This window comes from Peromyscus californicus, unplaced genomic scaffold, assembly GCF_007827085.1.
Source record: "Peromyscus californicus insignis strain IS unplaced genomic scaffold, ASM782708v3 Scaffold_17__1_contigs__length_78620276, whole genome shotgun sequence".
Lineage (NCBI taxonomy): Eukaryota > Metazoa > Chordata > Mammalia > Rodentia > Cricetidae > Peromyscus > Peromyscus californicus.
The window spans coordinates 46,756,944-46,781,774 of NW_026294469.1; the positions used below are offsets into that span (position 1 = coordinate 46,756,944).

Here is a 24,831-nt window from a genome sequence, read left to right on the forward strand (position 1 = left end):
AGAAGTTTTCTCCCATCTTCCACATGGAAAGAGAACTATCAGCATCTCTCTCCTCACTGCCCCAGGTAACTGCGGCTTCAGCCTTTGTGCTCTCCCTGCTCTCTGGTCCTGACCCTTGTCGGTGCTGATCATACTACAGCGTAATTCGTGTTTGCTGCCTGTGACCTCAAGTATCTTCAACCTGAAGCAGCAGCAGCAGCAGCAGCAGCAGCAGCAGCAGCAGCAGCAGGGAATTTATTTTTGAACCCCACTGTACTTACTTATATACCACAGAAGCTCATTGAAAGCATGAATGAACAAGAGTCAACTGGGATGGACCTTGGGCTTGACATTATAAGGTGTTAAGATTTTTCAAAAGTCAATCAGATTGTCTTGTATTTATAAATTCAGTAATGGCAAGTACTCATTGAGGTATTTTATATTCTCCATAACAACACTGATCAAGGGAACTGAGGGTAACATTTGAATATAAAATCTGTGCCACAATCACAGCTGCATGAGCAAATAGCTGCTGTTCACTGTGATGACTGTGGGTCCAGCGAAAGCATGCACACATTCTGCAAATTCTGACCACACGCCTCACAGACCGAGGCAAACTCAGCTTTTTCTTCTTCGATTCAGAATAAGGACAAGACACTTCAGAGTGAATATCATCTGTGGGCAAATTCTACTACTGAGCTTCTAGTTTCTTACTACAAGTGAATACCTGAATTTTTAGCAGGGCAAGGCTGGCAGGGCTCTCCAAATCCGTAGTCGGGATTAGCACAGCAACATTCAGACTTGGTCACTGCTCCAGGGAAAGGACGCACACACACTCCCTTCTTGATTCCGCCATAGCAGGTACTACGCATGTGAGTGTCTACCGGAAATAGACGCATGGTAAGAGAGGCAGAGACTGTAAAACGGAAAGCTTCTGTAACCTAAGAGTTGGCTATACTGGGGATTTTCAGAGAACACCCGCCACTCCCTCTTATTCATCTTTAGCCTCTTCGAAGTTGGGGAATGAACAAATATGCTTGTAGACTAAGGGGATGACTGAAAACATGCCAACAACTGCGGTCCCCAGCTCTACCTTGTGACACACAGGTACCCACCTTCCCACCTATTCGTACAGGTCTTTCATTGGGTAAGGATATAGAGACAGTTAAAAGCACCACCTTGAGCTTTAATCTTGGAGCTGTCCTAGCCTCAGCCTGGCACTTAACTCTTGTTTCTGCTGCAGCAGTTCTAAGGAGCAGTGAGGATAAACTGCTTTAAAATGATTAGAGTGTTGTCTAGGAAACTGCTTGCTTTGACCTTTTAAATTAGGTCATCTTTCTTTTCAATCCTCAGGATGCTGGTGGTGACCATGTTTTTATCTTTGATGTTCAACTAATAGGAAAAAAAATGAGCTGAGTATGGCGGTGCTCAAATCTAATCCCAGCACTCAGGAGGCAGAGACAGGCAGATCTCTGAGAGTTCAAGGCTAGCCTGGTCTACAGAGTGAGTTCTAGGCCAGCTACATAGTGAGACGCTGTTTCAAAATGAAAGAAAAAGACAAGGGACCACCGTCCTGGCACTGTATTGGGTGTCTATGCAGACAGGATCTCATGAAACAGTCAGGTCACCAACTCTAGAGCCCAGGAAGAATATGTAAATAGGTCTAAGTCACAAGCCCAGGCTGGGATTGACTATAGGCTTGTGTGGCTTCCAAGGTAACTCCTCTTGCCACTGTACCCATCCATGCCCCTAAAACAACCCCACTCTGCTTGATTCTCTCATTCCTGAGTCTTATGAAATGTGTTATGGCTTTATGAGGCAGTATATAATGAACTATTTAAAAAAATAGACTATCTTAAAAGTCAGAGAAGCAGCGTAGTTTCTTAGTAATAGAGCATGGTAATTTCATCAGGGAATAGCCCCCATTGGAAGTATCTCACATTGTTCACAAGTTGTTGGAAATAACTGTAACTGTTTCTTAGAGTGTGTCTTCTAATGTTTTGTTAGGTCCTAGCAGTTTTGACCATGAAAGGAATCGGACTTACAGCTCTGTTAAACAAGGAGATGTTTGTGTTTTCACATGGAAGAGGGCCCCAAGTTTATCATCACCATAACCCGGAGGAACACAGCCTGGATTTACAACAGGATTTCTGTGAGAGTTTTAGAGATTACCAATAACCTTGCAAGGGATCAGAGTATGGTCAAAGTAACTGCTGTTTTCAGGACAAGAACATACAATGGACAGTTTTCAAAAGCAAGTTGACTGGGCTGGGGAGAGGGTTCAGTGGCTTAAAGTGCTTTCTGCTTTTGTGGAGGATCCAGGTTCGGTTCCTCGAACCCACATGGAAAACCATAACCACCTATAACTCCAGTTCCAGGGGATCTGGCACTTTCTCCTGCACATACATGGTGCACATAAACTCACCCAGGAACACATACATGAAGGTAAAAATAATAAATGAATAAACTTAAATTAGTAAAAAAATAAAAGCAAGTAGACAGAAAGCTGTGGAACCAATTACGGGAGCAATATTTAATCAACAGAGCTAAAGAGGAAAAAAAAGTTTCTGGGAGGGACTGTATCCTGTCCAACACTACACACCTGGTAGATAATGGAACTGGTGAAGAAAAGAATGTAACTTTTTAGAAACAAAAATGCTGGTGTTTGGAAACATGATGCAATGTTCTAAAGCTAGTGTTTAAAAAAGGCTGCTGAAAAAGAAAATTTAGCTGAAAATTTTCTAAAAGCAAGGCAAATTTTGAGATCCCATCCTGAAGATAGAAAGAAATTAATAACTGATCCCTCATATCTGTCCAACATCAAGGATATCTATCTATCTATCTATCTATCTATCTATCTATCTATCTATCTATCTATCTATCTATCTACCTACCTACATACCTATCTGTCTACCTATCTGTCTGCCTGTCTGTCTATCTATCTATCTATCTATCTATCTATCTATCTATCTATCTATCTATCTATCATCACTTATCTATTTATCTCTCTATCTAATGCTTAAAAGAATAGTTATTAAAAGAGGCTTTTTTGTGCATAATCTGAGTCATAAATTGAGGTTCTTCTTCTTTAAATCTTTTCAAGACCTAAAGAGTACCATGGTATCCCTGGAAGGACTTTTTATTCAGTCCTGCTTGGGAGGTATAACAGGCAAGTCCAGGGCCATGATGTGTGCCGTGTGAGTGAGGAACAGATGGTGGGAGTGTGAGCCTCAGGTCACAGTGGGCAGTGGATAGTATGTCTTTGGGGTGGGTCACATGAAGAGAGGGCCTTTGTAGCAAGCACACAGGAAGAAGGTGGCTTTAAATATTTGCAAAGCTGGGAAATCTTGAAGCCACCCTAGGGCAGTTCCAGTACCACAAAGAATTCCTACTTCCACCGTCCGGCCTCTCTCCCTGCACTCCAAAACCCTCCCTCACTGAAGAGCGGAGCTTAGAAGGGAATTTGTTATTTAAAACCCAGCTAGGAATATTAATTAATACATGCTAGTGAACATTCTAATTTCTAAATTCAGATTATTCTCATTATATAAAATCTTCATAGAATTTTCTTGTTACCTAAAAGTTAAGTTATAGAATAGACCGAGTTTTCTTCCTTCATTACAGGATCCACTTTGTCTACTGAAAAAAAAAAAAACTAAAAAATAAAATTTAAAAGGATGGGGATGGCATGGAAACATAAGTTTTGTCTGTTTGTGAATCACGGTTCTTCAGTACACTAATTAAAACCATAGCTTAATTTTATGAAAGTTAAAAAACTCAATTATTATAGAAACAAAGATATAAACAAGAAACCTAAGTTAAAGAGCCAATTCAAATAACTCATGGGAGTGACTTCTTCCTAACATAGTAGGGAATGGTTCCCATTGTTTATTGGGTGGACTGAAGAAATCTTCCACAGTGTGAGAATAGCAATATATAATTTCCCACTCAAACAATGTGCTCTTATTTTAAAAAGCTGAAATCCATGATGAAAAAATTCACAAAGGCATTCCAATGATTTCTGATGTGTTCCCTGAATGTGGATAAAAGAAAGAATCCTTGGTTTTGAACCTCAATTTCATGAAAAATATTCATAAATTGGCTGCTTGAAATAAAAATCATCTCTCCTTTCTAAACCAGCTTTATGTTCACTTTAGATTTCAATGGAATCACGTAGGTGTAGACAAAATGCAACTAAGTGTTTTAAGGCAACTGGAAATACTTCAGCTCTCCGCACAGGAAGGAGCTACATTCTTCTGGCTGCTATATTTGAAATTCCCCTGGATAAGTTGCTGACAACCTGCAGGCTGAAATGCAGCCTGGGCTGGACACAGGATGAGTCTGAGAGAACAGATGATTTCCATCTGCCGGCCCTTCCTTGTCTCTCCTAACCCCTCCTGGGATTCAAGAGTTAGAAGTAAAGTATTAACAACTAGGGCTAAAGAATTTCCTTTCTCTCAAAAATACACTTTCAAACCAGCCTTGCCGTTTTCCTGCCTAAGCTGAAAATCAGAGGGTGCAAAATGATCAGCTCATCCTTCAAGCTTCACAGAAGCACTCGGAAGGGAAAATCCCATGAATGTGTCTTCCTAACTTCTCGACTCTCGGTATCACTGCAGCATTGTGGCTTAGGTCTTGAGGTGCCCACAGCATCTCACACACATTCTTGCCTGTCTTTTGAAAGGCACTCCATGATCATTTTGATTCATTTTCATGGCATCCATTCAGCAAATATTTCCAAAAGGAATTCATAATGGCTTACAGTAAAATGTACATTCAGTCTCCTATTTTCCCTTTAGTAGTTTATTGTGGTGAGGATTAATCTTAAAAACTTGAGGCTTTAGAAATCAGTACACTTCTACGGTACAAGTCACTTATGATTCAAGCTTTGTTCAGATAAAAGTAAGAGTTTACATGAATGTAACTATAATCATATCTGCTATTAATAATAACACGAATGCCTGCTGAATTCAAAACTCTGTTTCTTTGTATATTATCAGAAGCTTTGAAAGGAGACAGTCTGGGGGTCTCATTTTTGTAACAGTTGTATTAAGATATAATGCACGAGCTATAGAATTTACCCATCGAAACTACGTTTTAAGAGCACTCACAATTGGATTTTAGAACATTTGCATGTCCTTCAGTTATCATTTTCTTCCCCTGTCACCCCGTCCTTTCTGCTATAAGCCATCACAATGAATGAATGCAGACTGGCCTATTCTGGGCCTTTCCTATAAATGACACCATACACAATATGGCCTTTTTGAAATGGATTCCTTTCACTTGGCATATGGTTAAGCCTTCCCTGTGTTTCAGCATGCATTCGGTTGTGGTTGAGTATCACTATTCCTCTATGTAGATATATTCTATTTTATGTTTTCAGAGACCACTTGGGACCATCGGGCCATTACAGAACGCTTACTTACCAACACATACACGTCCATCTACTCCCACAGCCAGGCCAGGGGGACAGTCACAGCGGAAGGATCCCTCCTTGTTGATGCAGTGCCCATTCATGCAGATGCCTGGGGTCTGGCATTCGTCAACATCTGCCCAGAGGGGGACAGAAGCTGGTCCATTACAAAGTAGTAGACAGTGCTGGCTGAACTGGTCTATCCTACCAGCCTTTCAACTGAGTAACTTGCAGGAAAATATATAAAAATAGCAACTGACCAACTATAAAAATATAGTCCTCTCAAGCACATTTTGTAGAAGGCAGAATAAGATCTGCTGTATGCATTGAGGAAAAGAAAGAATCTAATAATGCCTATTGTTTATTTGATTACTTTGTTTACTACTAATAATATTTAATTCAAATTAAGTGAAGCAAAAATCTACAAATCTATGATCAATTTTTGCAATATTTTTTCCACACAGAAATAGATGGTTTTTGACATTAATCTCAACATTTTATTAACAAAATAAGCTGAGATATTCCTTGTCATCTTCAGTTCTCTGGCATTTATCACATGATGCCCAATATGAAGTGGCATTCTCAACAGCAGAAACACACCCCAGACACAGAACTGAGAAGTGATGGCCATTTCAAGTCATCTAGAGTCTGACATTTGTAGTGAGAAAATTGATGAAAAATAATTTCCAGAAGAGAAATTCCCATGGGGGAAGCCAAAGTCATCTATATACATGCATTTAACTTTGCTAGGAAACCCTGAAACCACGAAGTTCCAGACTGTCATGCAATGCTGCATGATACAGAGAAATGCTGGTAACACCTCTCCTGTGTTAAATCTCAGTCAATTGACCTTGAGATTTCAGGTCAAAGCAATAGCTTTTCCACTTCATCCTGTATTCCCTTTCTTTTCTTTTCTTTTTTCTTTTTCTATTTTTTCCAAAGTCAAAGTTATTTGTTACACATGAACTTAGTCCTACTTTGTATCCCTACTGTCTTGGAATTTCAGTGAAATCACAGGAATTGGTAGCAAATCTTATTTTATTCTGGTAGATTGGTGAAATTGAAGGCAGAAAGCATTCATTGAGTTGATTTCCTCTAAGGGAGGAAACCGAAGTAAAAATAAAAGTTTGCTTCCAAGATGAAACCACAAAATGAATTCTGTGTTACAAAGTGCTGCTTGTGAGTAAGAACATCATACAGTGTCACAGATTTCCAGGAGGACTCTAATTTGATTATTAAAATTATCACTAGAATTCGGTCACCAAAATGGCTTCGTAAACAAAATGGCTAATGAAAACATTCAAATTATGTCTTCACTTAATTAAATTAAGATTATAAAATCATGATGTGTTTCCTAACAACCTGTAGATTAGTGCTATGGAAAAGATGTGATACTGTGCCCAAAAAAAGTGACCCTGGAAAATCCAGGCCTGGGAATATATATAAATGACGATTTTTCAAGGTTTCTGCTTACTCTTACTCATTTAGCCAACAAGTCACAAGAAATTATTTCTGTATTGCTTTCTTTAGACTTGATAAAATCAATTTGCCACACCCTTAGTGTCTCCTATACCATTGTTATTTTGCAAAGACGTTATTGTTTCTCAGTTCACAGTGTATCTTTCCCCAGGAAGCTTTAGACATCTATCTGCCTTGCTGATCTAGCAGGAGATGTGAAAAACATGAAATTGAAGGAAGGAAAATGGAATTATTCCTCTATGACCCACAGACAAGGAAAGGATGGTTCCAATCACGGCGACTCTCTTATCTCAGAGTGGTACATACCTGTGCAGTAGCGGCCGTTTGGCGCCAGAACAAAGCCTGGCTTGCATATGCATTTGAAGCTACCATCCTCATTGATGCACATTCCATTCAAACACATGTTGGTAGTTGTGCATTCATCATGGTCTGCGGCAGAAGACAGAGTGACTTGGACCCCTGGCCTCAAAAGAACCAAGTCAGTCTCTCTCTCTCTCTCTCTCTCTCTCTCTCTCTCTCTCTCTCTCTCTCTCTCCTTCCATGATCTCCAGTCAAAACGACCTCACAGATGAGTCCTGTCCTTGTGGGTCCTATTTTACTTTTTTTGCATCATTTAGCTTTTACTTTGAGATTATGATATCATGACACCATTTCTCCCTTCCTCTGCCTCTCTCCAAACCCTCTCATGTACCTTCTTTGCTGTCTTTCACATTTATGGCCTCTTTCCCACTGGTTGCTGATATTCCTGAACACATAAACACAGCCTGCCCTGTCTGTATAATGTTGCTTGTGTGGAAGTGTTTTCAGGGCTGGGCATTGGTTCACTTCACCTTTCAAAACAAGAAAGCCTCATGCGTGAAGACAACGGTGTGTGGAGACTGGGAGGGAGCTTCCATATGAATGGAAAGGCAAGGAATACAACTTACGTTTAGTTGCCTTTGAAACCATATAAACATCAGTGGTGCCTTGTTTTCTCGAAAAGGTAACAAGGTTTCGGTGGGCCTTAGGTTTGCAATGGAATTAATGGTAAGCCTCATTGCTGGTGAAATGACCTGGGCTTCCCTTAGTGAATGTGTGAGTTCCACTTCTCTGTTGGCATCTATTGCTCAGCCAAGCATGCCAGTCAAAGACTACCGGCATGCCAAGCATGCCAATTGGTGACTGTGGACACCAACATTGCTGTATTCTCCCAAATTCAGAAAGAGGCTGCCTCTTCTCTATCCTATCAGTGTTATGACCCTAGCACCTAAAATACAGCACACTGCCGAGGAATAACTGTTACTTATACTTAAATATGTACTGTATAGGAAAAAGATGAGCAGTCATAAATTATGAGTTGTTGTGACATTACTGATTAACTATGGCTTCTCTCCTATACTCAATGTTAAATGCGTCTGTATTTTATTTACCTAAGTTACGTGACCAGCTTTCTTTCACCCACGAGGTGTGGACACCTTTGTAAAAATCATCTATATGGTTCTAAATCAAAGGTCTATCCTCTAAAACCCGTCTTTTTAGAAACAAATTCCATACCGACACAGTTTTTCCCATCTGTGGTTAACTCAAAGCCAGCATTGCAAATGCATTGGAAACTTCCGTCGGTGTTCACGCAGCGGCCGTTTTTACAAAGAACTCCATTCTGGATGCACTCATCGATATCTGAGATGATTAAAGAGAGCCAGACAGTGTTCCTCTGTAGTGCGTGTCAATTAAAACACTAAGACAATGCATGCCACTTGAAATACTCACTGTGTTTTCACACACGATACCCAAGATTGTGTTGCTTTCTCAGCAACATTTTCGTCCCTCACTAGCTTTTCTTCTTGCACAGAAAGTGTGAGCAGTTCTACAGACCAGATAGTAGGTGAAGAGGGAGCGAAAGCAAGAAGGAAATGGGGTGCAGTGAGCTTAGGAGTGGGGAGGAGAAGGCTGGAATTATGGATGCAGTCATTTTGGGCATAATGGACGAAGACCTGAAAAGTTGGAAGTAAAAGAGGCTGCAGGGTTCCTGGGTGAAGAGCAATATAATGATTGCAAGGAGAGAGTCGATTCAGACCACCAAGTGCCCGTGGGCGAAGAGGAAATGAAAAGACAAGTGAAGCTGCCTGGTAAATGGATTCTGAGATGAGTCAGCAGTGAGGTAGGTTTTGGATGATGATGGTGGCGGCTGAAGCATTGAGGCTGTGACGACAGACAAAGCGTGATGTGGTGTTGGATTGTGAGTGGGGCTCAAAGACAACAGTCGTTGAAAACGACTATAAATATGAAGCTCAGTGAAGGGGAAATCTGGCGTTACCGGGAGGAAGGAAGCTGTGCTGTTGAGGAGGCAAAGAAGGCAGACTACAGGTTTCTGAAGCCAGATAACTACATTGCCTGGGTTATACGTGCACACACAGTGCCTATGTTTAAAGGGAGATTCTCCAAGGGCATTATAAAACAAATCCACAGCGTAACAGCGCCGAAGTAATTCGCGTCTCTTAGAAACTTCAATAAGTTTCCTTTGACTTCGACAGCCTTGCTGACTCGATTTCATTGCACTGTTTTCTGTGTGTAGAAACCCTGCTTTACCAATGCATGCTTGCTTCGTAGGAGTCCTCTGGAATCCAGCGTGACATTTACAGTAATAGGATCCAGGTGTATTAACACAATCTCCATTAGTGCAGGGATTTGATGTGCATTCGTCAACATCTGTGAGGAGCAAAAGAAATCATTACAGACGTCACTCAATTTGTAGAAATGTTTGTTTAAAGTGCATTTAGCCTCCCCAAACTTGAGAGAGGGCCAGCCCATGGTAATAGTCTAAATAGTGGAGTATTTATAAATGAATGGAAATTCCTTTCTTCAAATATACAGTCCAATGTGAAGATTTACAAAAATAATACTTATTGGTGAGTACTAGAGAATTTGCTTTAATTAGGAAATAATGGTTTTTTTTCCAACTGGAATAATGCCCAGTGATTAAGGGCACAGGCCTTAAAAAACAACAATGTGAGTTCCAACAGACTATAACACTCAGTAACTACAGCAATCTAGGTAAGATAATAGCTTAAGGGCTTAGACAATGTCATGAGAACATGAAGGGTTTCTAAAGATACACATGCACGCACGCACGCACGCACGCACGCATACACGCATGCATACGCGCACACATATGAACACTACATGTGGTCAATACTGTTAGTTTTAAAGACTGGACTATGGACTTTTTTGGTTACTGCGTTGTGGACTCATCTATATAAGCACAACTAGGTATTCACCGAGGCTTTATTTTGTAGTTAAAAAAAAAAAAACATAAAGTACGCAGACAATGAAAACTGATATAGAAAAAAATCTATTTTCCCCCCATTAACTTCAGATTTCGTGCAGGCCTTAAAATTGGCACTGAGGATTTTTTCTCACAGAAAATAAGATCTGATGCAATTACTATCTGATTTGAAAGACAAGAAAGCTGAAGTTTTCATGTAAGGTCTCCTAAGGAACAATTAAATGTGACTCCATTACAGAGCTTTGGGTGTGTAAAACCCAGGACTAGACTGACAATTCAGACCAGGCAAATCCCAGGGAAATCACTTGTGCCAGTGGAAGCTGAATTTGTCTTCCCTTAGCAAGGCTCACTAAATAACATGACGAACGCTGGCAAGTCAAAAAGCTGGTGCCATGGTTAGCCATCACAGGTACCCGGAGAAGCTGTTAGCCTTGCAATTTTGGTTAAACTGGAGAAAGCCGCAAGGTCATCAACTCGCAGGGTGACCATTTCAATAAAGAGACTGCTCTTTCCACAGATGTTCCTGCCCCAGGACTGCACTCCCTCAAACACACCAGCCTCGTTTATATAAACTTTCAGAGGGAGTGCAATTAAACCCTTTCTGGTAAAAAGAAGTGGGGGCAGGGGGGCAGCAAAACAAAACCTCACGGTGAATAAAATGAAGACAACAGAGTATAACAGGATTAAATGCTTTTTCAATTCATGTAAAGGCCCTTGCAGCCCATTAAGACTCACTTACATTGACACTTTGGGTTGATAACATCAATGCTACTGAGCCAAAGGAATGAAGCAGAACGGGAGAGAGAGAGTTCAGAGCATTAGCAAGCACATAAAGGAACAATCAGCACTTTCCACTGTGCAGGGCTGCTTCTCCAGTCTGCACTGTGGAAAACCGCTTCGTTTATCCAGACGGACATTACTGACGTCCAACCATTAAACAGGATCCACAGATGGATCTTGACGGAAGTCCCACTGTAAAACTGCTTACATGAAGCATTTGAGAGACCACACACCCAACCCCCTCTTTCCAGGTAATGGTCTGGGAAGCCACGGCAAACTGGAAGAGTCTACAGTGTCTCAGCATGTCTTTCTCCCTTAAGGACCTGCTCCCATGGCTTATTGTTGCCATGACAACTCTTCCGACCACCATCACTCAGTGACACCAGAGCTGTCTCCTTAGTCTTCAAGGGTCCAGCCAACCGACAGGCTGTATCTGTTCATTTATTTTTATTTCTTCATTGGCAAATTAATCAAGTTGCTTTATGATTCCAAGTGCCTTTTAAACCTCATTTGTTGCTTTTTTGTTTGTTTAACAGGATTATGATTTTGGTTTGTTTTGTTTTTGAGGCAGGGTGTCTCTCTATATAGCCTTGGCTGTCCTGAAACTCACTCTGTAGACCAGGCTGGCCTCAAACTCAGAGATCTGTCTGCTTCTCCTGGGTGCTGGGATTAAAGGCATGCACCACCATGCCCAGTTGAATTATGATATTTAACTGAATCATTTTTATCTATTTTTTATAGTTCTGGGGATCAAATTCACGGCCTTATGCACGCAGACAAGCACTTCATCATTAAGCTCCACCCTGAGCTGCTAGAGATTTGGCTTCACAACAACCACAAGTCACTATCACTGTCTTCTGAATCATGCATTTTCTGTCTCTTCTCTATTATGTGTCTCACATTCCAGTAATGCAAAGTGACCACATTTATCTTTCTTAAAGGGGCAGAGATAAACAACTACCATAGTCACTACACTGTGGCTTTTTCTAAGACTCCATTAAGAACTGAGTAATATTAAGAAGAATTCATGGGAATCTTAGACTTCTAAAACAAGGGAAAGAATTGTGAAAGTATTGATTATTGAAGTTGTTGAATTTTCAGACACTATTTGAGTTTAAAAGTTTAGCCTTGAAAAAATATTTTATATATCAGTTTAGAAAATACTTAATTTGAAGAGCTCTGTATTACCCATGGCAGAAAAGGAATGCATTTATTTCCTATTGTCCTATCATGAAATGATATGAAGTAAAATTATTTTAACAACCATGTGAATCAGACAGGCACTAGGCATTACAGAATTTCATGGTAAGAGTCAAACAAGAAAATAAGAGGAACATGGTGAATAAATGTAACTGCTTTCAGTTGAGGGTAATTCTCCTAGAAGCAAAAAGGGCCAAAGGCTGTTTTTTTTTAAATGTTTAACATAGTGATTTCTTTATGCTTTAGCAAGTATCTAACAGAAGTTCCCAAATATAAATGGCAATTTGTCACACCTCAAAACACTGGCACATTTTAAGGAGGTACCATTCTTATTCTGGCTACTAGGAATATTAAATATTAGTTAAGTATTCAGTCAGGGTTTTTTTCTAAAATGCTAATTTGTTCATGAACTTCAAATGATTAAAAGCTGACATCAGAAAGAGAATAGTAGGTTTAGAAAGACCAAAAACTTATGTTTTACCTGAAAATGTGCTGCAGTATTAAGCTATGCCTGTGTGCATTATAATAGTGTGAAAGAGAACCTTGATGGGGTTTTTCATTGTTGATGGATTGAATGATGAGATCCGTCTATACTGTAAATGTGTATATCTGGGCAAACTGTAGAAGATCTAGGTTCCCCTAACATATTAAACCATGTGGATATATAAATCCAACACCACATTAGGCAGAGGTGATAAAAAGTATGACAAGAATCCTTCCTTCCTGGGGCTTAACACATCAGGCCCTTCAACGTTAAACTTGAAACAAAACTCATCTCCTAGGCATCTGGCTGAGTGTGGTCTATGGACCATCTATGGGTGAGGTGAGCAACACTCACGCCAATGGCTTTCTGAGGGATGAAGTTCAAGGTGTGGCATCTGCAAAGAGAAGTCAACTTGGACAAATCAAAGCCTCTAGTGAGGCTCCATCTGGCCTTTCTAGGCGTGAGTCTAAAGATGGGCAAATAGGCACACCTGTGACTCTTATCTGAAAGTACAGGGCATTTCTACAGATCATGACCATGTGCTTCCAGACTCAAGACCTGGAAGCCCAAATGAGGAACCTAAACAACGTGTTCAGATGGAATTTTCAGTATCTGTACAACACCATCTGGAGTGGGTTGTGTTTGTCTCCAATTGTTCAGAACTTAGCAGGGAAAAGGAGACGTGCTGATTGTGGCGTTCCTTAACCCCTCCAGGGAAATTCTGATTTATCCAGCTGGCAAGGGGGCAGCTCCCGTGGAAGCTGCTTCTGAGTCGGAGATCTCTCCTTGTCTTCCTTTCCACTGTCATGTCACATGACTCTAAATCAAAGAGATAGAATGTAGGGACTCAGCCCTTCCGAGACGACCTTTTAAGTCTGTGAGAAAATGGCTTCTAGCCAAGCATGGTAGCACACGCCTTTAATCATAGCACTCGGGAGGCAGAGGCAGGTAGAGCTTTATGAGTTTGAGGCCAGCCTGGTCAAAATAGTGAGTTCCAGGAATAGCCAGAGGTATACAGTGAGACTCTGTCATAAAAAAATGGAAAAGAAAAAATAAATTGTGTGTGTGTGTGTGTGTGTGTGTGTGTGTGTGAGAGAGAGAGAGAGAGAGAGAGAGAGAGAGAGAGAGAGAGAGAGAGAGAGAGAGAGAGAGAGAATGGTCTCTGAGTTCATATATGGCTCAGGACCAAGCTGAGGAGTCTCTATAATAACCACTGTCAAGATCTAGTGTAACGGCTCCTGGAAGCCACTGGGATTTCAGGAACATGATGAAAAAGATTTTTCACAATCACTTGAAGATGCCACTGCCTTCTTCACTGTGTGGACATTTTCAGTGACAGGGCAAAGCAATGCTTATGCCTGAGATCAAATGAAAGCCACATTGCCAAGGACACACAGCACAGTAGAGCAAAGACAAGCCATGTTGAACAAGTAGCATCATTTGTGACAGTAAAAAATGGACCATACTAAATCCTGAGCTGTGGGTACACTTGCTAAAATCTCTGAGGAAAGTAACACATATGACACACCTTTGCTGACTGAAGGACCACAATGGTCTCAGAAACAAATGGCGGTAACAGTCTTTGTAAGCCATGTTTTATCACAGAATAGTATTGTTACTTGAAGATGAGCTCACATGAAAATTACAGTTCTTCAAATATGTGAGTATGTAAGACATTTTCTTGACAAAGAAAAACAAGAACCTGTCCCTTTAAGGAAATAAAAAAAAAAGTCTAGTTGATGTTAAAGCTAAAATCCCAGGCTTAAAGTGGCAGAATTAAAAAAAAATACGGCTAATTTTCTAAAATTTTACAGAGTTTCTAATGAGTCTGAATGTGTAATATCAAATGTGTGTCTTTTTTTAAATAATGTTGAAATATCTTGACTGTGGAACAACTTGTAACACAGGGAGCCATTATGGCCATTTTAGGTCAATAACCAGTTAAGGGGTCCTGGGATAGAGACAGCGGCATGCACACCAGAGAGACAGCACACAAATTAGTTTTACTTCAAACGACCTTAAAAAAAAAATCCCATTCTGTTCCACTTGTTCTCACGATCTAGCTGCTAGGTGAAAACTTAGAAAGGCTTAGGAATCGTAAACTTACCTATGCAGTCTCCATTGGCATCCTGCTTATAGCCCATGTTACATTCGCATCTGTAGCTAGACACAGTAGGTATGCAGCGTCCATTCAAACACAGGTTGGCGTGGTGCTTACATATGTCTATTGTCTGGTTGAGAATTGCTATGGAAAATCATGAGGTAATCAGACTCGGTTGTCACAACATGCATTATTTACTTGAACTGATTTTTTTAGAAGTTTAATAGAAATTAAGTGTCTATCAGAAGCCTGCATTACCCTGTATTTTATTATATTGTATTTTCCATTTTGGAGGCGTTTGAAATATGCGTGTGTGTGTGTATGTGTATGTGTACTTTGCTCATAGTCATTCTCTGTTACTCTCACATTTTTATTAAATTTTAATATGGAAGATCTTAAAAAACAAATACTTGAGACACATGGACACAAGTTGTGCTAGTTAAGTCACACATCTGGAAACTCTGCTCATGTCTTTTTAAAAAAATTTCAGGAATGTTCTACCATACATTTGAGAGTGCTCCATTTCTTTTTCTTTTTTTTTTTGTTACTTGCTGAATATTTAGATGTAGCAAATAGGCAGTATGCCAGAAAGAATAAACATAACACCGTGGGACATTATTAAATATTATTATCCAGAACAGAGCTTTTAAAGAGCGAGCTTAAATGTCAAGCAAATGGACGCCAACTCTGGTCTGAAGCCCACACTTCTCAATTTCAAGCAATTTGATAACAATGACAAAGCATAAGAGAAGAGAGATGTGTGCGTTGTTAGGCTATCTGGAGAGGTTCCGTTCAGGGCTGGCTTTATCTTATCTGAGACACAGTGTTGGGAAATAATCCAAGCAGCATATGAGCAGGGCATTGGAACAGGCCAGATGAATGAGAATCCAAAACATGCTTCCAGTGACATCATATAGGCTGGATAGTTTTGGACTCTCATTTGTATTTTCAAAGAGCCTAGGTCACATGCATTCTTTTGTGCCAATTTATCAAAAGGGTTGAAGAACAGATGAAATGCTTTCCTATCACATTTTCTTAAATTTAGTATTAGTGTGCTTTAGATACACACAGACGTGTACACACACACACACACACACACACACACACACACACACACACACACGTTTGTTAATGTAGTATCACTTGAGGCTGATAACTCAGGAATCTATAGGAAATGTGAGCACTTACTTAGTCCAGTGATGATGGGTCCCTGTCCCCCGGCACCTACTCCAGCTCCCCCAACACCAGGAGAAAAGCCATTGCCTCCAGGGATGGGGAGGAAGCCTGTTCCTCCTGGGCCATAGCCATTTCCATTGCCCCCAGGGCCTCCAGGTCTCGAAACTGAACTCCCGGGAACGCCGCCCATTGGAAGGCCATCCAGGCACAGTCTGCGATATTCCTCTATAAGAAAAAAGAGTGTGGTTAAACACAAACAGAGTTCTTGCTGCATCATAAAAGCAGTTGTCATAGATCATTTTTAGTTTACTTATTCTATACAATATGAGTAACAAGGTTATTTTCTTGTTAAATAGTTTCAATGTTGTATATTAACAAGAACAAGGTATAGGTGTTTCAAAATATTTAAAATTCACGTTCCTCATTATTTTAATTGACTTACACAAAGAGCCCTTTGTGTGTACCTTTTTACTTTACACCCTAAGGATAACTCATAACATTCCAGGCATAACTGTTATTGCAAGAAATTTACTTTAGCAGGTGGGAAGCTTTAGGTAACTCATTCTACATGTTTGGTTTTCCTTGAATTCTCATCAGGATTGTGTCCACCCAAATTTGTATCTGTTTTCTTCATTTTTAAGGAATTATATATTAAGATAGGTTCGGAATAATGTTTTAAAAATAAATTTTAGCAGAAGACAGTATTCAGGTAGCCTTCAAATCTTTACTTAGTTGCGTGGGTATCAAAACCAAGTAAGAAGCAAGGCTATAGCAACTGCCTTATTGTCCTAATTATTCATGGAATTAGGGCAGCATATTAGAGATCAGGCTTGGGAGTGTATTATGGCTTCATGCTTTTGAGGGAATGAAGAATGTGTCTCATTTTTTTTTCTCTGTAACTGCATATATAATATGCCTTTATAAGTAAATTTCAGGAGCTTTAATTATTTTGAGTTTTCCACATGGAAAAGATAACAGAAAATGTCAACATATTTATTTGTGGAGCCTTAATCATGTTTTCCTATTTGTGCTCTATCTAACAAGAGGACCTTCTTGTTCATCCTAAGGGGATTTTTTTTTCCAATAGAAACTTACTGATAAGGCACAGGGTATGAGAGGGATTAATTCTTAGGTCACAAGAAAGGAGAGAAATGATTCTAAAGGACTAATAAGCTACAAGGTGACGGTAATCCAAACACACACATGATTTGTGTGAAGAAGAAGGGCAGAGAGCACTTTACTGTCTCTTTAACATGGTAAAGTTTTAACTTTACCATGTTACTGTCTAAATACTGTTGGTGCCAAGGTGACAGCAGCCTGACACTCACCAGAACCTCTGACAGGACAGGCCTCAGGAATGGTCCCAACACCCCAGCAGCGGCCGGGCTCGCAGCAACACTGGGCTTTTGCCATTCGGCCCGGGAGTTCTTGTGCACAGCGGCCATTCACCAGGCCAGAAAAGCATGTGCCCATTCTCTGATCTGAAGATGTAAAGGGAAAACAGAAGACACGGTGGAATTATCTCTGGTTACTACAGCAACCATTTGCCATGTTAGGCGAATACAGGAGAGGTGATTTGCATTGACTTAATCTTTCCCATTCCAGCTCATTCCCTTGTCTTTTAATTTTTACACATCTGGTCATTGCTTAATTCATATATTCATCAAAGATTTCTTCCAATACTGATTCTGTGATATTTTTCTTGAATATGAAAGCAAAAGACATGCAAAGCTGAGGCAAGCTTCAGTGACAAGCCAAACAGGCCCGGTGCTCGATGAACAGTGACAACTTAACCCCATTCTTCACAACCTTGTTTGGGCTCGATCAAAATACTTTTTTAAACAAGCAAAGAATGGGGTTGTGCTATGTAGCTGAGGCTAGCCTAGAGCTTTCTATGTATTTCAGGCCAGAATCAAACTTGACCTACACGTGTTCTGCTGTCTGCTACTGAGATCTATGTAGCTATTTGCTTTACAACAACATCTAACTGATGGAGACGCTGATTTAAAGATCAATCAGGAGCTCAGAGGTGGTGGCACACGCCTTTAATCTCAGCACTGGAGGGAGGGGGACAGAGGTAGGCGGATCTCTGTGAGTTCGAGGCCAGCCTGGTCTACAGAGCGAGATCCAGGACAGGCACCAAAAACTACACAGAGAAACCCTATCTTGAAAAACAAAACAAAACAAAAAGATCAATCAGAAGCCACCACAGAGGCCGACGTCTGAGTACCTGGGCTGCAACCGTACAAAGAACAGGGTCCCAATTGACAAAAGAAGAAGAAATTGCAGAGGCCGCTGTCACAGGAGCCCTAAGGTCACTGTGAAAGGACTTGAATGGGATTTGAATGCAATGTTGTGAGGGTTTGTGGCTGGGATGGCTTCAATTAGAGAAAAGATAACGGCTGACATTTTTAAGATCTTGACTGTGGTGGGAACTATCAGAAGAGAAGGAAGAGCCATCAAGAGGGCACAGGAGCCATTCAGGTGAGCAATGACTTTGATGAGGGCAGCAGCCAGGGCTATGCTGTGAATAGGTGTTGCTCTGATTGGTTGATAAATAAAGCTGTTTGACCAATGACGAGGCAGAATAAGATTAGGCGGGACATTCTAACTAAGGAGAGAGAAGCAGAAAGGAGAGTTGGAGTGACGCCAGCCCGCCACTCAAGGAGCAACAAGATGCCTGCAGACAGGTAATGTCCGTGGCAACACATAGATTAATAGACACGGGTTAAGTTAAGTAATAAGAGAGGGGGATCTGTGGTTAGTATGTAAAATGAATAGAAAATTTCTTAATAATAAAAAAAGAAAAAAGGTATCATTGAGTTTGGCAATTCAGATATGGTAAGGCGTTGGTATGCTATCTGGAGGATTTGGGGTAGAAAAGTAACAAATCAAATTTGAGTCTACTAGAGGTCACTTTGTCAGCTGAACTGAGACAGAATCAGTGTGGCAGGCAACATAGGAAGACAAGTTTTAGTGGTCACCAAGGACGGTCAACTCCCAATCACACCGGAATAAAAACCCAGATCATCGGCAAACTTGATGTACGACCACCCGAATGAAAAAGTTATGTCCAGTTAATTATGTGCACTGACATCTGATCAAGATCCTTTGTCAAACAAATAAACAAATAAAAAAGCCCCCGGGGTTGTAACAGACAGCTCAGACAGCCCTAGAGCTTACTGCGGAGCCCAAGGTAGCTCCACGAAACCATCCTTCCCCAGCCTCTGAAGTGCCAGATTATGGATGTCTACCACTGTGCCTGGTTATCAAGATGTATTCAAAGACATTTTCTCCATGATTGTAAAAAGATACAGGACAATACTCAGGAGCATCACACCAAAGACCTAACAGAGAGGGAGAATCACTTTTCCCCACGGACAAGCTTCTTGACAGGCTATCCAGTCCCAAGTGGTCAGTCCTAAACACAAATAAATACAAGCAACACTAAATGGACTCAATAAGTTGCACACACATGCATAGGTGTAACAATACTAATTAAAGAAAAAGAGGTCATCAATCTGAGGGGGCCATGGGAGGAGTTGGAGGAGAAAGAAGGAGGGATAGAAATGGTGTAAATAGAGTGCTCATGAAATTATAAAAAAAAATCATTGCAAATAATTCCAATCATATATACAGCTGACATTCTTGGCATTAATTACATAGTCTAACATAAATACACCATTTCCGTGAATGGTCCATAGCAATCTCGGATTGCTTCCAAGCCAGCTTGAAACAAATGAGTTGGCTTTCAGATAGCCAGCAGGAAGTGAAATGTATCCCTTTGATTTCCAATAGAGGCTCAGCTCGCTGCAAAGCAAAGCACCAGATCTGCTGTATGCATGTATGCTTACAGCCACGGAAGACACTAAAAACCTTAAGAGCTGGGTTTGAACAGTTTGTAGCTGGGAGTAATATCCCAGGTTAATTTCTATTGTAAAGTGAGTCATGGGAACACATTTTAAAATATTCATTCTAGGGGCCAAAGTCTCATATGCTTAGCTCTACTTGATTGCTGTACTTCTCATGAACAAGATGTAAATTAAGATAAGTAAGCCCTGAACTCTTAAAAATAATCCCTCGAACTATAGAATACAACCAATGTTACAAGGTAGGATGGAAACATGAAATTTGGCAAGGCTTCTGCCTGGAAGAGCTTGTGGCATGTTTGGAAACAAAACCAAAATCACAGCCTTGAGTCAGGAGACCTAGCTTTACTTCCATAACTTTATTTAACTCTTTTTACTTATGGATTGGAGCTGGTAGGAAAATGAAATAAAACAATAGGCCCCTTGACCATGTGGTAGACTGTCTACCTCAAATGTCCCTCTTAATGAAATTATCCTGAAGAGTACAAAAAAACGTATAAATAAACAACACCCTGCTGACACGAAAGCCAAGAGAAAAAGGAGAACCCAAATAAAGTGAAGATGGGCGTTTGGAGAATTAAGTGTGCAGCTGGGTTTCACTTTTCAGCTTCTATTAAACTACAGATTTGCCAAACCTCTGTTACAGCTTCACAAGGCACAAAGCATCCAGAACAGGAAGTCTAGATCCCACCCACCATGGTGTGACTAGGTGCCTCAAAGACCAGTGTCCTGAGGGCATGAGTGACAGAGTGAGGGAAGTGAGGAGACATGCCTGTCTCTATGCTGGAGCTGTGGGAGAAGGAAGCAGCTGCCTCTTGAGAATTTATAACCATAGGCTCTGTGCACATGCCTTTAATCCTATCACTCGGGAGGCAGCGATCCATCTGGATCTCTGTGAGTTCAAGGCCACACTGGGAACAGAGCCAGGCAGTGGTGGCACACACCTTTAATCCCAGCACTTGAGATCTCATATCTTTGCTTGGGAAGGACACACGCCTTTAATCCCAGGAAGTGATAGTAGGAAGCAGAAAGGTATATAAGGCATGAGGACCAGGAACGAGAGGCTTTTAAGCAGTTCAACTGAGACCATCAGGGGTGAGGACTCAGAGGCTTTCAGTCTGAGGATTTGTGGAAACAGGATCTGCTGAGGAGTTGATAAGGTGAGGTTGGCTGTGGCGTGTTCTGTCTCTCTGATCTTTCAGAATTTACCCTAATATCTGGCTCCAGGTTTTTCTATTAAGACCTTTTAAGATTCGTGTTACACACTAGTCTATGGTTTGGAAATCTCAAGCTACTATTGTAACATGCACCTAGGATACTAGGCCATCTGTGAGAGGGCAGAGGCAGAGAGGGAGGACTATAAAGAAAACAATAAATGTTTTCACAAACTACATGATTACTCTCCTCTAATAACAGCATAGAGATGGCGGACTCACTTCTAATCCCTTGAATCAAAACACACAGAATATTCTAACACGAGGTACAGGACAGTGGCATCCATGGTTCAGGTCCACAAAAAGATATACTGTAAAGGAAGCCAGTTCAGTCCGGTCCAGTATGTCTGTGATTCCATGGTCCTTACCAAGTGCTGCAGTAAGGCATTTTATCAAGAGAGAAGACATTCAGAAGAGCTCTGTCAGAAACGAAAGCTGCCCAGGAACATTATTCCTTGAAGCAAGGACTTATTGGGGCCAAAGTCAAAGAAAATCCATAATAACATGGTCCTAACACTTGGTGTGCACTCAACTAGACTGACATGTTGTAAGCAAGAAGAGTATATTGTCTACTCGTCTAGGCTTCTCCACACTTGTTAAATTCCCAAGCAGGCTTTGCCAAGTCTTATTTACCACGGTCCCCAGAAAGAGGAAACAATTTGCCCCCTCTGAATAAAATATAAATCTTTACTGAAACAAAATCGTGGTATGATTATCAGAATGTGCCTCATGGTCTGGCATTTAGTCTAAATTTGGTTGAAGAGAACTAGTGACTAACGACAGGTTGTGATGGATGATGAATCCTTGGTTAGACTTGGGGATGGCAACCTGAAGTATGCATATCTGTACTGAGTGATCTCTACTCGTTAAAACACAGAGCAGAGAAGGTTGGCCCTGGTCAGAACACTCATGACAGTTGGTGTCCTGACACTGGATAAACATCCACATCTCTGATGGCCTAGCTCCAGCTTGGGTTACTGTGGATTAACTAACTCCACAGAGCTGTCTTGTCCCAGGATACTTTTATGCAAACTACCTGTTGACATTATTCAATAGGAACTGAAGTAAGAGCAAAGGAAGAAATTGAACCACAGTGGGAACCAGGTTCACTGCTTCCCTTGAGGTGGTTAAGATAACTCCTTGTCTCGTTTCATCTTTGGGCTCTCTTTCTTAATCACTGGTTTGCTTTTATACAATTATGAACTAGTTACCACACTGGTCATCCTTGATCTGCCATCTAGCTTTTATAAAGAAAAAAATCTTTAGGTATTTCAGGTTCTTCCTCAAGTGTTTTCTTGCAAATGTACCAGAAATTAGCACAAAACATAACACAGAGTGCCACACATTATACACACCATTGCTACATTCCGAGTTTTAAAGAGCATTTGATAGCCATCAAACTAGGTCACTGAATGATGATCTTTCCTTTTGACTGACACAGGACTTCTGGCCCATTGATTTTCATGCCTTAGCCTGCTTTGAACTCTTGATGGACCCTCATTGCATTCAGGATCTACCTGCAGTCAACTCTAGCATCAGACTTAGTCTCAACCCATCCTTTTTATTTTATTGCCAACCTGTCTCTTACTCAGTTCTTTCCCAACTAAGCTCTGCTCAGTGTCTCCTGAGCCCATATGGGACACTTTCAGCACCCAGTTGCTCACAGCATTCCCTCGTTTGGCCAATCTTATTCCTCCCATGGGTCCAGCTCTACGCACTTACTAAAGATCTACACTGGTGCTCAGCTCCTTGAGGATTTTCCTTTCAATGGTGTGTGTGTGTGCGTGCGTGTGTGTGTGTGTGTGTGTGTGTGTGTGTGTGTGTGTGTGTGTGTGTTGCACATGTGTGGGGGGGTACACGTGCATGGGTGTGGACATATGGATGGAAGCTCAAAATTGATAACAAGTGCCTTCCCCGGTTGCTCTTCACTTTGTTGAGCAGAATTTCTCACTGAACCTGGGGATGGCTGTTTCTGGCTACTCTGACTAACCTGTTTGCTCAGGGATCTCCTGTTTCTGCCCTCTGAGTGCTGGGATTACACAGTCACACCTGCCTGGCTTCTGTGTGGGTTGTGGGGAGCTAATCTCTGGCCCTCACACTCGCAGAACAAGTACTTCATTCATGGAGCTGTCCCTCCAGTGTTCTCTTTAGAATTTTAACTTTACCAACATTTAAAACATTTTTTGTTATTATTCTGTACGTGTGGCGGTTAGAAGACAACTGTGTGGGGTGGTTCTCTCCTCCCACCTTTATGTGGGTTCTGGGGATCAAACTCAGGTCACAAGGCTTGCATAAGTACTTTACTTCTGGGACATCTTGCCAGCTTTAGTCTTTTCTTTTCTTTTACTTAATGGTACACATTACTTTGAAAGTATTTAGCAGGGAGTTACTTCCTCCCTCAAATGTTCTCTCTCTCTCTCTCTCTCTCTCACACACACACACACACACACACACACACACACACACACACTTCACATTATATTTTCAGGTTTGTATCCTCAGGACATTCCAGGTGACACCGTGTAACAAAATGGGTAAAGCTGGAGGAAAATGCATTAGAATGCTGTCAAAACATCACTTTCTGCAAGAATTTCTAAAATCTCTTTTTCTAAACTTTTCTTGCCTCTGATGGTCTGGCCCTAGCCAGTCCCTGCCGAGGGCGGATGCTAGCTAGCTCTGGGAGCACGAAGAGGCAGCCAGCCGCCTTCGCCTGCATCCAGCCTGCTCTCTGCGGCTTAAACATTCATTACTTATTACTCCTTGTGCCAGTCATTCTTCAGTGCCTGGATTAAATTGTGGAAATTAGGTATTAATGATGCCCGAGGGGAGCAAATTCCAAAATGACATAAGGTTCATTAAATAACACTATTAAAATGCTTTTAAGGAAAATACTATTAGCGACAGGACACTTCAACTCTTTTTAAAGGTGGCATATGTTAGTTTCTAAGTTAAATTTTTTTCCTGGATTTAAAAAAAAATTAACACACTAGGTAAAATTAAGTTAGGATTTGTCTTCCTAATTTAGCATTAATGAAACTGGAGGGCTATACTATTTGAAAATTAAAATGACTAGCAAAATGCTTCTGCCCCATGAACCTCTTCTCTTGTCTGTGGGAGAAAAAAGCTCGGTCTCCTGATGCTTTATACTGTGCTTTAAGCTCAGCATATTGACTCTGTTGGTTTTCCTACGACACTGGAGGAGAATGGTGTTAGCGCAGGGCCGATGCATCAAGCGTCACTCTCAGAACAGAGCTGCCATAGCATGAAGCTGCATACTAAAGACTGTTCTGAGTTCATCCTGCTCAGCATCATTAGCAGGTACACTATGCACTTACAAAACAAACAACCGAGGGGGATCCATATATTCATGACGTAAGAGTCTATCATAAGTAAATTCAATCTAAGAAAATATATACTCAAGATTTTTAAAACTCAAAAACCTCTTACATGTTAAAATGCTGTATTTGTTTTTTTTCTCATACATGGAAACATATACTTATTCAAAACATAATGTGTGTATTTTTTTTAAATTAAGCTGTTTAGTTAACTTTAGCACTAGCTTTGTAATTTCTGGGAGTCATTTTTCACTTTTCTATTTTTGGGGGTGCCCTCCCTCTGTCCACTGGGATAGAATGCTTCCTCTTAAAGGAGGGGAATTTCTGGAGGCTCAGGACTCAGCATCTGGAGTCAACCTGTGAAGTATCTAGGACCATGAGTCAGTCCTGCATCATCTTGTCCATCAGACAGCCAAATGACACAAAGATGTCATTGACCAAATGAGACTCCTACACCCACTATTGTTCCATTCACACATTTGGTGGTTTTCCCATTCATTCAAGTGCACTGACACCAGGAAATGCTTATGATGTAT

At 40.9% G+C, this 24,831-nt stretch overlaps 1 protein-coding gene across 1 annotated transcript in view; it reads right to left on the reverse strand.

Moving 5' to 3' along the window:
- Fbn2 (fibrillin 2) overlaps nt 1-24,831 on the reverse strand; it is a 216,978-nt gene that overhangs the window by 94,192 nt on the left and 97,955 nt on the right. The window contains exons 9-16 of the mRNA XM_052742225.1: nt 17,206-17,358; nt 15,890-16,102; nt 14,708-14,845; nt 9,440-9,559; nt 8,405-8,530; nt 7,178-7,300; nt 5,406-5,528; nt 707-859 (exon numbers count right to left, since the gene is read on the reverse strand). Coding sequence (XP_052598185.1) covers nt 707-859; nt 5,406-5,528; nt 7,178-7,300; nt 8,405-8,530; nt 9,440-9,559; nt 14,708-14,845; nt 15,890-16,102; nt 17,206-17,358 — 1,149 coding nt within the window. The remainder of the gene's footprint in view (nt 1-706; nt 860-5,405; nt 5,529-7,177; nt 7,301-8,404; nt 8,531-9,439; nt 9,560-14,707; nt 14,846-15,889; nt 16,103-17,205; nt 17,359-24,831) is intronic.